This window comes from Oncorhynchus clarkii, chromosome 3 (genome assembly GCF_045791955.1).
Source record: "Oncorhynchus clarkii lewisi isolate Uvic-CL-2024 chromosome 3, UVic_Ocla_1.0, whole genome shotgun sequence".
Classification (NCBI taxonomy): domain Eukaryota; kingdom Metazoa; phylum Chordata; class Actinopteri; order Salmoniformes; family Salmonidae; genus Oncorhynchus; species Oncorhynchus clarkii.
In genome coordinates, this window is record NC_092149.1 from 49,525,441 (window position 1) to 49,541,306 (window position 15,866).

The 15,866-nt window shown below is 42.5% G+C and overlaps 1 protein-coding gene across 4 annotated transcripts in view; it reads right to left on the reverse strand.

The window, feature by feature from the left end:
* Nucleotides 1-15,866, reverse strand: part of LOC139396588 (double-stranded RNA-specific editase 1-like) — a 197,191-nt gene that overhangs the window by 31,845 nt on the left and 149,480 nt on the right. For 2 of the 4 annotated variants that reach the window (XM_071143541.1, XM_071143550.1), the window contains 4 exons: nt 13,141-14,066; nt 10,356-10,470; nt 1,629-1,797; nt 1,153-1,304 (listed from right to left, as the gene is read on the reverse strand). In XM_071143541.1, the coding sequence (XP_070999642.1) occupies nt 1,153-1,304; nt 1,629-1,797; nt 10,356-10,470; nt 13,141-14,066 (1,362 nt within the window). The remainder of the gene's footprint in view (nt 1-1,152; nt 1,305-1,628; nt 1,798-10,355; nt 10,471-13,140; nt 14,067-15,866) is intronic. The other 2 variants (XM_071143557.1, XM_071143565.1) reach the window with 1 other exon arrangement.

Here is a 15,866-nt window from a genome sequence, read left to right on the forward strand (position 1 = left end):
AATAGCGTAAATCCCGAGGTGAGAGAAGGATGGTATGATGAAATGAAAATCTGGATACCGCCCAACCCTATAACGCATTGTAACTCTGGATCAAACATAGTGATCATAAATGTTGATACTGTAAATGACAAGATTTTTTAAATATGGAAATGTGTAGTGCACATTTGGACTCACGGCTGTGTGGTTTGCTTGTATGACATCAAAGCAGTATTTTTTAAATAATCCTTAACATCTCATCATTCAGAACATCTCACTCCACTCCTCTCGATTTGCAGCTTTCCCCTCACAGACAACAACAAATTCTGAAAAGTAGCCCATTTAACGGGACGGATGGGGGCATCTTCTTGTCGAGCGCAGTCCTGAAGTTTGGAATGGCTGTCAGTCAAAACCCAATCAATGCTGTGAAGTGGAGAACTTGGAGGTCTGATGTCATGTATAGCATATTACTGTACAGCCACTGTGTTCCAATGTAGGTGCTTGTCAATGGCCAAATCTGACATTTGACGATAACATTTTTTGATTTATTTTACCTTTATTTAACTAGGCAAGTCAGTTAAGAACAAATTCTTATTTTCAATGACGACCTAGGAACAGTGGGTTAACTGCCTGTTCAGGAGCAGAACGACAGATTTGTACCTTGTCAGCTCGGGATTAGTTGGTTACTAGTCGGTTACTAGTCCAACGCTCTAACCACTAGGCTACCCTGCCGCCCCGATTTGCGGGCAATCGGTTCAGAAAAACAAATCACAAATGTATATATATATATTTTTTAAAGCAAACCGGCACAGTCTAACACCAATTGGTGGTTGTCTTTTTCACTTGCATTAAAGGGATAGTTCAGTGAATTGCATTAGGTTAAAAACAATACGTTTATGATCGGAAATGCTCTTCTAGGTTTATATGACGGTGCGTCACACATTAACAGTCTGACTAGTAACCAATAACTAGGCTTCATATAAACTTAAGGGCAGGACGTATTCACAGCCCGATTCACATCTAAAAGCATTAAGCAGGTGGTGGATAGCCAGACATATGCATCTGATGAAAAAGACAGGTATCATGCCACCGTGGTACATGGTGGCACAGAAGGGTCAGCAAGCGGTTTGGTCACATCTCTTACTCTCATATGGTAAGGAGTGGGGTGCCTCATACCTTCCATGCCGGCCTCGTGCGGTGAGAAGATGCGTGCGTCTCCGCAGGGCGAGGTGCTGATGTAGAGGTGGAACAGAACATTGTCCCTTAGCCGGTAGCCACGCTTGTCACAGCGCGTGAATATGGACTTCTGCTGCTCCTCCTTGTTGCTGCTAATTACAGAGGGTGGAAAAGGGGGGACAGTGTGGTCAAAGGGACCTAATTTCATATAAACAAAAATGACTAAAAGAATCAGCTGAAGCAAGAGCAAAAAGGAATGCCATGTTGCAATTGAAGAAACAATTTGCAACAATTGCTGCATTTAGAAAACGTTATGCAACAGTCGACTTGATTTTACAACTAAATACAAATCAAGGACTATGACTTCATGACCCACGAAAGGTTAGCTACAACCAAACAAACTCCAATCAAAATGAGAGTCATTGTTTGTATTTTCAAATGGCTTCTGCCATCGCTTCCACCCCTTGACTTCTCACCTTAGGAAGTGCTCCAGCTGGGTGTAGAGGTACCGGATGAGCGAGCGACGGGCGATAATCTCTGCATGGCAGTCGTTGAGCGCCAAGCCGCGGTCACTCATGTACTCGCCGTTGATGCACTTGGTGCCCGTGGAGACACAGATCACCTGGGCCTCTTTCACGTCCGTGCCTGGGGGTAGGGAACAGACAGGCTCAAAATTCACCTTATCATTCAATAAAAGCATTCGTGTTTATGGTTTTTACTTTTCTATTATTCCATTTCATTGACATTTTATTGTATTTTAGATGTACAGTGCGCCTTCATAAAGTACTCATACCCATTGACTTAATTCACATTTGGTTGTGTTTCAGCCTGAATTCAAAATGGATTAAATAGATTTCTCTCTCACCCATCTACACACAATAATCCATAATGCCAAAGTGAAAACATCTTTTTTTAGAAATGTCTGCAAATTTATTGAAAATGTAATACAGAAATCTAATTTACTTAGTGGTTCTTCCTTTAAAAGTTGCGTCATACTGCAGCACACCTTGCGGGCTGCCACTGCAACGAGCGCGCTGAGAGTCAGGAAGCAAGTACAGAGAGTGAGTGTTTTAGTAAATAAACAAAAGAAACACGAAACACAAACAATGCACCGACATGAAACAAAGTCAATAACACCTGAGGAAAGAACCAAGGGGAGTGACAGATATTGGGAAGATAAATCAAGGAGGTGATGGAGTCCAGGTGAGTGTCATGAGGCGCTGGTGCACTTGACGATGGTGACAGGTGTGCGGGATAATCAGCAGCCTGATGACCTAGAGGCCGGAGAGGGAGTATACATAACAGCCACAGAATTTAATGGCACATTATTTAAGTGTCAGCCATTGTTGTCATTAATGCTAGTTAGTGCTAGTTTGACCACCAGAGGGCATCTTTCAGAAGCATTTGACAGTTTTTAATATTGGCTGTACTAGAGAATTTAAAACCTTTTTTGTAAGAACAAATTATATGGGATTAATTTTAAGAAATGTAGCTTAATAAATTTGATTAATATTATGGTGTTTCTATTCCAAGAAATAGAAAACTCTCAGGGTTTCCGTTAGAAAAATATGGCGCTGTACAATGTGACCGGTCGAGAGTAGGCGCAACATAGGAGCAAAATAAGTGTAACATTTCCACAACCTAAATGTAGGCTAACCAATACCGAAACGAAGATAAAGTGAAAATAAAAATCGAATTGATTTATCAAGAGCAGCGCGAAATGATGCTGAATTGGATGACTTTGGGTGTAATTCATTTTTCTTTAACTTCTCTAGGATAGGGGGCAGCATTTGGAATTTTGGATGAAAAGCATGCTCAAATTCAACTGCCTGCTACTCATCCCCAGAAGATAAGATATGCAGAAAACACTCTGAAGTTTCTAAAACTGTTTGAATTATGTCTGTGAGTATAACAGAACTTATGTAGCAGTCGAAACCCCGAGGACAAACCATTCAGATTTTTTTTATTTGAGGTCACTCTCTTTTCAATGAGCTTTCATTGGGAATCCAGATTTCTGAGGGACTTGCTTGCAGTTCCTACCGCTTCCACTGGATGTCACCAGTCTTTAGAAATTGGTTGAGGTTTTTCCTTTGTGTAATGAAGTAACCCTGTTCAAAATGAGGGTCACTTCATGTGTAGAGGCGCATGACCAGAAAGCTAGCGACAGTTTGTTTTCTTCCTGTATTGAATTGTATTGATTATATACTTTAAAAAATACCTAAAGTTGTATTACAAAAGTAGTTTGAAATGTTTTGGCAAAGTTTACAGGTAACTTTTTAGATATTTTGTAGTCACGTTGCGCAAGTTGGAACCGGTGTTTTTCTGGATCAAAAGCGCCAAATAAAATGACATTTTGTATTTATATCGACGGAATTAATCGAACAAAAAGGACCATTTGTGATGTTTATGGGACAAATTGGAGTGCCAACAGAAGAGCTCGTCAAAGGTAAGATATGATTTATATTTTTATTTCTGCGTTTGTGTCGCGCCTGCAGGGTTGAAATACGTTTTCTTTACGGAGGTGCTATCCTCAGATAATAGCATCGTTTGCTTTCGCCGAAAAACCTTTTTGAAATCTGACACATTGGCTGGATTCACAACATGTGTAGCTTTAATTTGGTATCTTACATGTGTGATTTCATGAACGTTTGAATTTTATAGTAATTTATTTGAATTTGGCGCTCTGCATTTTCTCTGGCTTTTGGCCAAGTGGGACGCTACCGTCCCACAAATCCCAGAGAGGTTAACGAGTCCGACGGGAAGGATGTACTGTTCTCCCGGAAACAGTCCCAAATCCTCGTCATTTGTGTGAAGAAAAGACAGAGAAGAAGGGGGCAGAGGTCAGGCTGCCTTCAAGAATTCGTAGGCGAGAGAGTAAACTCCCACGCCATCCGTTCTATTGGCCAATGCGCAATCATTAGAAAATGAAATCGGTGACCTACGATCAAGATTATCCTACCAACGGGACATTAAAAACTGTAATATCTTATCTTTCACCGAGTTGTGGCTGAACGACGACACGGATAATATAGATCTGGTGGGATTTTCCATGCACCGGCAGAACAGAGAAGCTACGAGGGGTGAGTGTGTGTGTCTATTTGTCAATAACAGTTGGTTCGCGATGTCGAATATTAAAGAAGTCTCGAGATATTGTTCGCCTGAGGTAGAGTACCGTACGATAAGCTGTTGACCACACTATGTACCAAGAGAGTTCTCATCTATATTATTCTTAGCCATCTATTTACCACCACAGATCGATGCTGGCACTAAGACCACACTCAACCAACACTATAAGGCCATAAGCAAACAGGAAAAAGCTCACCCAGAAGCGGCGCTCCTAGTGGCCGGGGACTTTAATCCATTTTACTTCATTTCTACCAGCATTACACATGTGCAACCAGAGGGAAAAAACTCCTCACACTGAAATGCATACAAAGCACCCCCACATTCCATTTGGCAAATCCATAATTCTATCCTCCTGATTCCTGCTTACAAGCAAAAACTAAAGCAGGAAGTACCAGTGACTCGCTCAAGATGGAAGTGGTCAAATGATGTGGATGCTACACTACAGGACTGTTTTACTAGCACAGACTGGAATATGTTCCGGGATTCATCCAAAAGCATTGAGGAGTATACCACCTCAGTCACCGGCTTCATCATTAAGTGCATTGATGACATATTCCCCAAGGTGTACATATCCCAACCAGAAGCCATGAATTACAGGCAACATCCGCATCGAGCTAAAGGCTAGAGCTGCCGCTTTCAAGGAGCAGGACACTAATCTGGACGCTTATAAGAAATCCCGCTATGCCCGCAGACAAACCATCAAACAAGCAAAGCGTCAATACAGGATTAAGACTGAATCCTACTACACCGGCTCTGACGCTCGTCAGATGTGGCAGGGCTTGAAAACTTTTACGGACTACAAAGGGAAACCCAGACGCGAGCTGACCAGTGACGCGAGCCTACCAGACGAGCTAAATCCCTTTTATGCTCGCTTCGTTAGATATTCTCACCGACCAGATTTGCCCTTAACGGGCTTTTATATAATTATAATGCAGGGTTAATAATAATAATAATAATAATAATAATAATAATAATAATTATAATAGCTCTGTAAATAAGGATGCATTATGAAAGTAAAATGACATGCGCAAAAGACGGTGGTATATATTGTTTATCACACTTTTCTTTAACCAATTTTGGTCTTTAATGCAGGGCCAACAGACAAGTTCCTTACTTTTATTTTTATTTTTTTTAAATGTAACTGAAATTGCAACCAAATTTCTATGGCTTGTTTAAAAAAATATATATTTTAGAGATTTAGTTTCAAATAACCAAAAGTGAGCGATTGTAATCTGAAAAGTGAAAAAGGCCATTCTTGAACATGGGGTGAGACATTCGTACTAATTTGTAAACAAAGCCCGTTTTTTTGTATTATTTATTTCTGTTTTAGAGGGAGAGAAACCAAAAGCCCACCATGCCTATTTTTCGAAAATCGTCAGTCCACATGTCAAGTGAAATCCCCCCTTTGTATTTACCCAAGTTCTCTCTTAACTTCAGAACCACCGACTGTTTGTTGTTGTTGACTGATGCAGCACTCTAGTGCCAGAGACGCCTCCATTAATTGCCACAGTTTAGACTACCGTTAGATCAGCGTTTTAACTCCCCCTGGTGATAGTGTGGTGCAATGACAGAATGCCACCATCTACCACAAACGGTCGCGGCATAAGCTCATAACTTTTAAAGGAAGAACCACTAAGTATTTACCAGTGCTTCATTTGAACAGGATCCGGGCACCTCTCAGATTTGACTTGGTTTGTTCCCGCATCAATCCTATAATAGTATAATAGCGTGGTTATCATTCTGTGTAATCATCCTATCCTGCCACACTGATTCCAGTCCTGCTCTCTTATTTGTACTTAGAGGTTATGGGGAGGGCCTGTAAGGAACTGATCTTGACACAGGTCTTGGTAGAAGTGGTCAGCTAGTGAAGAGGTCGTCCTTACGTTATCACGTCACGTGTCGTCATCCTACTGAATTTTAATTGTGGGGAAAGCCAAATAAAAAATTAATAAGAAAAGGCAATTAAATTTGATTTTTGAAGTCCAAAAACCCTGAGAAAGATGGTGAATTGAACCCAGAACGAGCCAGAGAACTGTCATTGCCGGAGGAGAGAAGTGATGGGCAAACTGTTGGCGATGCCTTAGCTAGCAGTGCTGCTAATCCCACCAGTTCAGCATCACCACCGGCAACTCCACTAGCTAATAAGCCTACTAGCGAGTTTTGAACATGCCCGAACGAACCAAGGCGCATTTGGTGGCAGAAAGCCTTGTAGACAAGTTTAGAGAGGACACCCAGGTTATAGTTAACAATCAAAATGAAAAAATAGGCCACAGCTAGAGTGTTCAGAACAGACTTAGGAAGCTAAATTTCACAGCCCCAGGACTCTCAGGGAGTTAAATGGACTTGACATGGGGAAAGTCATTGTGGGAGGTTTTGAAAACTACGGTAGGACTTTTTTTTCTTCTTTACCTTCACAGTACATAAGAAGTTTGTAATCTGAACATGAAATTCCTATCATATGTGTGTTCTGCTGTAGCCTACCATACATTGATTTATTTTATTTTAAGTTATATTCCAATATTGTGACATTTTTTCTACTGCTACATGTCTTGAAAATTATGTGAAATTCAGGTCTTATAAGCCCCCCAGCTGAGAATTTACAATACTAGTCAAAGGTTTTGACACACCTACTCATTCAAGGTTTTATTTTTTTAACTATTTTCTACATTGTAGAATAATAGTGAAGACATCAAATAACACATGGAATCATGTAGTAACCAAAAAAGTGTTAGGTCAAAATATATTTTATATTTGAGATTCTTCAAAGTAGCCACCCTTTGCCTTGACAGCTTTGCACACTCTTTGCATTCTCTCAACCAGATTCATGACATAGTAGTACCTGCAATGAATTTCAATTAACAGGTGTGCCTTGTTAAAAGTTAATTTGTGGAATTTCTTTCCTTCTTAATGCGTTTGAGCCAATCAGTTGTGTTGTGACAAGGTAGGGGTCGTATACAGAAGATCGCCCTATTTGGCAAAAGACCAAGTCCATATTATGGCAAGAACAGCTCAAATAAGCAAAGGGAAACGACAGTCCATCATTACTTTAAGACATGAAGGTCAGGCAATCCGCAAAATGTCAACTTTGAAAGTTTCTTCAAGTGCATTTGCAAAAACCAAGCGCTATGATGAAACTGGCTGTCATGAGGACCGCTAAAGAAAAATAAATCCCACAGTCATTAGAGTTAACTGAACCTCAGATTGCAGCCTAAATAAATGCTTCACAGAGTTCAAGTAACAGACATCTCAACATCAACTGTTCAGAGGAGACTGTGTGAATCAGGCCTTCATGGTCAAATGTCTGCAAAGAAACCACTACCAAAGGACACCAATAAGAAGAAGAGACTTGCTTTGGCCAAGAAACATGAGCAATGGACATTAGACCGGTGGAAATCTGTCCTTTGGTCTGATGAGTCCCAATTAGAGATTGTTGGTTCCAACTGCCATGTAGGTGAACGGATGATGTCCGCATGTGTGGTTCCCACCGTGAAGCATGGAGGAGGTGGTGTAATGGTGCTTTGCTGGTGACACAGTCTGTGATTTATTTAGAATTAAGACACACTTAACCAGCATGGCTACCGTAGCATTCTGCAGCGATACGCCATCCCATCTGGTTTTTGCACTGAGTGGGACTATCATTTGTTTTTCAACAGGACAATGACCTAAAACACATCTCCAGGCTGTGTAAGGGCTATTTAACCAAGGAGAGTGATGGAGTGCTGCATCAGATGACCTGCCCTACACACAATCACCCAACCTCAACCCAAATGAGATGGTTTGGGATGAGTTGGACCGCAAAGTGAAGGGAAAGCAGCCAACAAATGCTCAGCATATGTGGGAACTCCTTCAAGACTGTTGGAAAAGCATTCCAGGTGAAGCTGGTTGAGAGAATGCCAAGAGTGTGCAAAGCTGTCATCATGGCAAAGAGTGGCTACTTTGAAGAATCTAAAATATATTTATTTGTTTAACACTTTTTTTGGTTACTACATGATTCTATATGGGTTTAAAAAAGAAAATAGTACAAATAAAGAAAAACCCTTGAATGAGTAGGTGGTTCAAAGTTTTGACTGGTACTGTATGTATGCATATGGCGGTTGTGGAAAATTAGGCTTGTTTAAGCCCCGCAGCTATACTCAAGTATGTGGGCATATTGCAGTGACGTCTCAAATGCTTTGAATTAATCAGCACCTTGGAGAGTGCTGTCTGTTTCACCGCCATAGATAGTAGGCTACTTGGTTGTTAACACTGTCTGCTGCTATGTTGTGTTTGACACTTTTTTCTCTCTCAATGTGTTCCGGTACCTCAGAGCCCCCCCGATAACCCCCACTCGCACTCACTGTGTTCCGGGACCTCCCGATTTGACAAATTAAGCACTGGTATTCACACCCGAGTCAATATTTTGTAGAAACACCTTTGGTGGCGATTACAACTTTGAGTCGTCTTGGGTATGTCTGTATCAGCTTTGCATATCTGGATTTGTGGATTTTCTTCCATTCTTCTTTGCAGATTTTCTCAACCTCTTAAATTAGATGTCAAGCGGCGGTAATCCGCAATCTTCAAGTTTTTTATGGGATTCAAGTCTGGGGTTTGGGCTGGGCCACTCAAGGACTTTCACATTCTTGTTCTGAAGTCATTCCAGCATTGCTTTGGCTGTATGCTTGGGGTCTTTGTCCTGTTGGAATGTAAATCTTCGCCCTCAGTTTAAGGTCGTTTGCACTCTGAAGCAGGTTCTCATCAAGGATTTGCCTGTATTTGGCTTCATTCATTGTTCCCTCTTTCCTTACCAGTTCCACAGCATCCCAATAGCATGATGCTGCCACCACCATGCTTCACTTTAGGAATGGTGTTAGATGGGTGATGAGCTGTGCCTGGTTTTCTCCAGACAGCGCTTTGCATTCAGGCCAAAGAGTTAAATTTTTGTCTCATCAGATGACAGAATCTTTTGCCTTAGGCTATCAGTCTTCCACGTGCCTTTTTGAAAACTCCAGGTGTGCTGTCATGTGGCTTTTTCTCAGGAGTGGCTTCCGTCTGGCCACTTTCCCATAAAGCCCAGATTAGTGAAGTGCTGTAGAGACTGTTATCCTTCTGGCAGGTTCTCCCATCTCAGCCAAGGAACTGTGTAGGGCGTCAGAGTGGTCATTGGTTTCTTGGTCACATCTTTGACCAAGGTCCTTCTTGCCCGGTTGCTCAATTGGTCGGAAGTCTGGTAGTTCCATATTTTTTTATTTCCCAATAATGGAGATCACAGTGCTCTTAGAAAGGTTCAACACGCTAGAAATGGTTTAATATCCTTCTCCAAATATATGCCTCATCATAATTATTTTTGGGAGATCTATGGACAGTTCCTTGGACTTCATGGTAAAGTTTCTGCTCTGACATGCACTGTCAACTGTGGGACAGTATATAGACAACTGTGTTTCTTTCTAAATCAAGTCCAGGTAGACTTCAAATCAAGTTGTCGTGACATCAAGGATTATCAAAGGAAATGAGATGCACCTGAGCTCCTAGGGGTGTGAATACTTATATATGAATGCATTTGATTATCAATACGACTTTTTAAAATGTTATACTAAAAACATGTTCTCACTTTGTCATTATGGGGTATTGTGTGTAAATGGGTAAGAACAAAATGTATGGAATATTTTGAATTCAGGATGTAACAACAAAATGTGGATTAAGTCGAGGGTTATGAATACTTTCTGAAGACACTGTAGTTTCTTATGTAGGCATACAAATACGCGCATGTGTATTTTTGTAAAAAAATATATATATATATGAATAGGAAAAAAGGCTTACAAAGCCAATGATGACCAGCAGCATCATGCACTATCAATCATGGACCCACGAACTCAAAAGGAAAACTGATGTGCACAATGATTGAGAGGTGGTGCTAATCCCACCCATAATCTGGTTAAGAATCTTAATTTCCTCCCATCTATACACGTCAGCCACTTGCAGACAGTATGGCTGTGTTTTTATGGTCTGTACAAATCTAGTGGTGTACCGTTTGGCAGCGGCATTGCTCCCGAGAGTGGAGAACACAGTGTTTTCCCATTAGGCCTAGTAACAAAGCGTACCTGTTGTCATGACGACCCCTGCCAGGACTTTCCGCCGCGCGTGGGGGGAGGTGAAGTTGTCCGTCAGCTCGCTGAACTTGTCCACAACCAGGCGAGAGACCGCGTCGGCGAGGACCTGGGACCGCACACAGACAGCAGAGATGTGACACGCAACACAACAACCACAGGCTTCAGGTAGTGGGTTGCCTGTTTCAGATGAGTTTATCCTGCTCATTTCATCCTGCTCAATCAAGTGGGGGAGCAGATGACATCACGGATCAACAGTAAAAGTAAAAACCATTTTTGCTGGAGGACGATTTGAAGCGTTCCACCCTCAAGAAAAGAGGGAGAAGACAACTAGAGCACAGCCTTTGCAACGCAAGCAAGGAACCAACAGAAGAGCAACAAGCATTAGGACACCAACTCAGGACCAAAGGAGCAACCTGAAGGAGGAACCCCAAATTAACCAGAAAGTACACACAGCCATCTCCTCCTCCATGAACAATCAAAAAGCCACAACAGACTTTGATCACAGACGAAGTACAACATCACTTAATGTTCAGGATCTCGAGGTCTTCACTTCTTGTCTTACATTCTATGTCCTACCTAAGCATGATCATTTTCATTATGTTTGCAAATATTTTGATGTGTTATTGAATGCTGATTGCATAAAGAAACTGGGTGTCTATTCTGGTAAAGAACCCTGTGTAAATATTTCGATTTGTGTTCTTAAATGCTGAAAATGATTACAACCAAGGAGAGGTGACGGCTGGATGGGCACAAATGAACGAGATTAGTTCAAATATCACTTCCCCCTGATACTTTAGTGTCACCCAGTTGGGAGTGGGGATCATTTGACTTCGGAATTCCGCGGGTTGGTTGCAGGCAGTGCAGAAACGTGTGGACGTCTCTGTTAACCTCCGGGGGAACAAAGCAGCCTGCCAAAAAAACAGTCAGGCAATTCCAGTCTGGCAATAACTAACAGGGCATTCTATCACTCATGTTTTCCTGACTTTCCTAATTAGCCCCGTCCATATGGAGCGCTCGGTTGATGGTACATTTAATAAATATTAACCGACAGAGAATTAATAGACCAATTAGCAGGTGCAGAATCATTGACACGAGCTGCCTGTTTTGAAGGAACCAGACCGATGACAAGTGGAGGAGAGAGTAAAGAAAGAAAGAAAGAAACATTTAAAAAGCGGGAAATGTTCCTGGGGGGAAAAGACAATTGAAGCCATTGACAGTCTAGCCCCATTAGCTGCTTACTCGTGCAGACTGCACTCTCTCTGCACACACCGGCAGGACTGACAGTCACTTCTGTGATGACCAATCCCCATCCTCAATGCCCCAATTCTTATCAAACCGAACCCAGCTATATTGAGTCTTCGAAAAGAGCAGGCTTTAGAAAGGGGATACCTTCTTTGAGCACCTGCAATGTTGGGTTTACACTCCGAGCATTCCCAGTAGTATTCCCAGTAGCATTCCCAGTAGCAAAACGTGTATGTGGTAAAGTCACAAAGCAGTAACGGAGCACGACTAGTGGAGTGCAAATCCAGGGATGAAGTCAAGCTAGATACAGTCTGACTCCCAGCTACAACACCCCAGTAAACGTTTACTAAAACCTAGCCCTAACCACGGACTCAAGCTCTAGACACAACTCTGTCCCACGACAATGTGTGAGCAGCACTGTACCATCGTATTACATTTGAAGAAAAATCACATTAAATTTTTAAAGTGTTTAAAAACAACATCTTCACAAAGGGTGATTTTATTCAGGCTAACAAGTGAAGTAAACAAGACTTAAGTAAAATAATTGCATTTCAGATTTCCTACAAAATTAACCCTAACTCTAAACTCTGGGAACCCCTTTGAGTGCCTCAATTGAATAGGTCTCACATCTAGGTAGGAAAGAGCCTGGACAGTCAATAGTGGTTGTTTCAACAAGACTAAAAAAGGAGAGGTAAATTAAGATAGAGGCATGCTATTTCCTGGTGTTCTCAGCTGGCGATTAGGGGAGTCTGATTGGGAGATGTGTAAATAGATGTCTCGCATGCATACACATCATCTCAGTACTAAAGCGCCTTACATTTTCAACTCCTGTCTCATCTTCTATCATCCTTCGGGCTTGATCATTTCATCTTCAATTAATGTCTCAAACCCAGCGATGATTGGCAAGAGCACCCAATGTTCCCGTTGGGAACTTTCATGAAGAAAATACTTCAAAATATGAGGTAGTAGAGGCATGTGACAGACACTGAAGTTCTTTAGATAAACTCAAAGACATTATGATTAAGAGGGGAGAGATTTTACTAATTCCAGTTGTGAAAATAGCTTTGTGTCCCCAGCTTTAAAACCCACATCAGCCAATAGAACGTTTCCAATAAAACAAAGACCTATTCTCAAACTCTCATTCTCAGCAGATGGGTTTCTTTGACCAAAACATCCGGATATTTATAAATAGTTAATGCAATGTCCTGTATTAATAATAAAAAAATCACAACAGTTTGAGAAAGCCTTGCATAAGTGTTTTGGCTACCCATAATATATTACAGAGAAGGAATACTTTCTGGGGAAGCTCTGTTTTGGACTCTAGGGTGTTAGACCTTTGTGCTTGAGGGCATAAGTGCCGTGATTCCTTTGTTCAGCGCCTGAAAACATTACATGTAGAGTATAAACCGTGTTACTCATCCCCCACAGTCAGTAAGTGCAGATACAATTTTGGTGCTATGACCTGTTCTAAAAAAAGGGTCTTGACTGGGGACAAAGTGGGCTAGTTCAGAGGGACCTAGGTTTGGGCTCTTACCTGGGGTAGGTGGAGCTGCAGTCCCTCTCTGGGGATGGGCTGTCGGGAGGGCGTCTGGTCCAGCTGCATGTTGAAAAGGGCTGAGAGGGCTGCCTGGGCGGCCCGGGCCTTGGCCAGCTTCTTGTTTCGTCCAGAGCCCTCGAACTGCTGTGAGTCCACCGACACCTGCATGACAAAGTTCTTTGCATGGCTCTCGCCGCTCTCGGACAAAAAGTCATACTTGAGGCCCGGCCTCAGCTCATTGAGGATCATGACAGGGTTCTTGCCGCTCGAGGGCGAGGTGAAGGCTGAGGGAGGGGGCAACAGGGCCTGGGCTAAGTTAGCACCTGGGGTGGAAGGCATGGAGTACTCTCCCAGCGAGTTTAGGCAGCCGCTGCCATTGGAGCCCAGGTAAAAGGAGTCCTCGGGCGGTGCGGGCGTCTCAAACCCGTTGAAGAGCATGTCTGGGAAGTCGGCCTGGTCGGATGTGAAGTCTGTGTTGACTGTCAGTGTCCGGCCCATAGCCAGGTGCGCTTCGGAGGCGTTGGGGAACTGGACAAAGGAGCGCAGTGCCTTCTCTGCTGCATTCAGCTTGGCCTTCTTCTTGGTGGGACCTGAGCCCTCGAACAGCTGCCCATTGACCTCGACGGTCATGACAAACACGGGAGCGTGGACTGGACCCGTTTGAGATAGCAGCTTATACAGCAGCCCCGGCTTAATTTCATTCAGCTGCATAAGGGCATTCTTGGGTAGAACCGGGCCTGGCGTTTTCTTACGCTTCTTGGCCCGGAACTTGGAGTGCGTGTGGCCATTGTTTCCCTCCTCTAAGGGGCGCTTCCTGCTGCCCCCGCCACTGCCATTGGGGAGCTGCTCAGCCACAGCCTCCCCCTCTTTGGAGGAGACGTTGTCCAGGTTACGGTTTTCCTTTACGTCGGTGCTGCTCGAACCTGCGGTGCCCAGAAAGAGTAACTTACAACGCCTTCGTTGCAGGATCTTGTAAATGTAAAATTGATAGATTCCTATATCACTCTTTGGAACTGAACTGGTGATGTGTGCTATGTTTATTTGTTAGAGAGGCTTAACTGATATTACATTGACCCCAAAGTATCAAACATACATCTCAAGAGGAAAATCCATTTGGCAATTAAGTTTTGGCAAAATAGCCAATAATTGTCATAATGATAGGACTGTACTTTCTTGGACATTCAAGGGAAGTTGGATTCTAAGGCATTGCAAGAATGATTTAATCTATACAATGACTATGTAAATGGGGAAATAAGTGATAGCCTGATTTTCCTATCACAACAAAATAAATATTTAATTCCTCCCTCCCTGACCACGGCATTTGCTAGCCGTGGTCAGGCAGGTTTCTGTTGATATGTTAGTTTAGGGAGGGGTAAGGGGGGAAAATATGTGGAAGAGTTGGGGTATGCACACACACACACGCATACAAACAAACTGATCTTTACTTTACAGGCAGATTTGATCACCTGTTCCTCACCCCACAAGTATCGATACTCTTATCTGCTGGCTTTTAAATGATAGTTTGGCGTTAGAGTGCTGAGCGAGCTCTCATAATAGTGGAATTGCAGCTCTAGAATATTGCAAGGAGCACACATCACCAGGTCCTGTTGGCAAAGCGGATGGAATGTTGGCAAAATTTTCATTTATAACATCCTCCAGCAAAGGCTTGATAGGTTACTCCTTTCGGTACTCAGGGGAGAGAGAACCCGGCAGTGCAAATTACAGGGTTTATTGGGAAGATGGGAGGGTGCAGGGAAGAGTGCGAGGAAGAGCAAAGGGAAGAGGACACATTCCGCAAGACCAACAAAGTCTGACAAGGATGAAAGGGTCCAACCTGAGAAAACCTCCGAGACGTTTTTAGATCTTTAGACAACCTAATTGATCCGATAACCATTACTTTCTGGTAACGCAGAGCTCTACTTTATAAAAGAAACATATCACACTATGCATTTTCAAACTAGATGAGATCAGAGCTCTTCAGAGGCTCTGTTGGGGTTTCCATCGACTTCTGAACACAGAATCCGTAGCTTCAGACAGGCGCTGATGTTCGTCGAGTTTCTGCATACTAAAATAGAGGGCACATCCCACAAGCCAGACAAAAAAAAATCCTGCTCTCACGTGTTTCCAAATTCTTGTCTCTTACATACCCAGACTAATATGAAGCCCTACCCCTCCTTATAATGTGCCCATGCCTTTTTTTGTTATTTGTTTTATTTAACTAGGCAAGTCAGTTAAGAACAAATTCTTATTCACAATGACGGCCTAGGAACAGTGGGTTAAACTGCCTTGTTCAAGGATGTTCTTTAATAGCCTTAAAGGATGTTCCACTCAAACGATAATGTACATGATTTAATTTACTTATCTCATGGACTCTGGGGTAGCCATGCAAAAGCCAGGCAAGAAGGAGTCTTAACAAGGGGATGTATGGGAAATAACTACAAAGGAGAAAAACCAAAGGCATGAATACTGTAAAAATAAGTGGCTTTTGCCATTATAGACAGTGTACAAAACATTAAGAACACCTGCTCATTACATGATAGACTGACCAGGTGAATCCAGGTGAAAGCTATGATCCCTTATTGATGTCACTTGTTATATCCACTTCAAATCAGTGTAGATGAAGGGGAGGACACAGGTTAAAGAAGGATTTTTAAGCCTTGAGACATGGATTGTAGATGTGTGCCATTCAGATGGTGAATGGGCAAGATAAAATATTTAAGTGC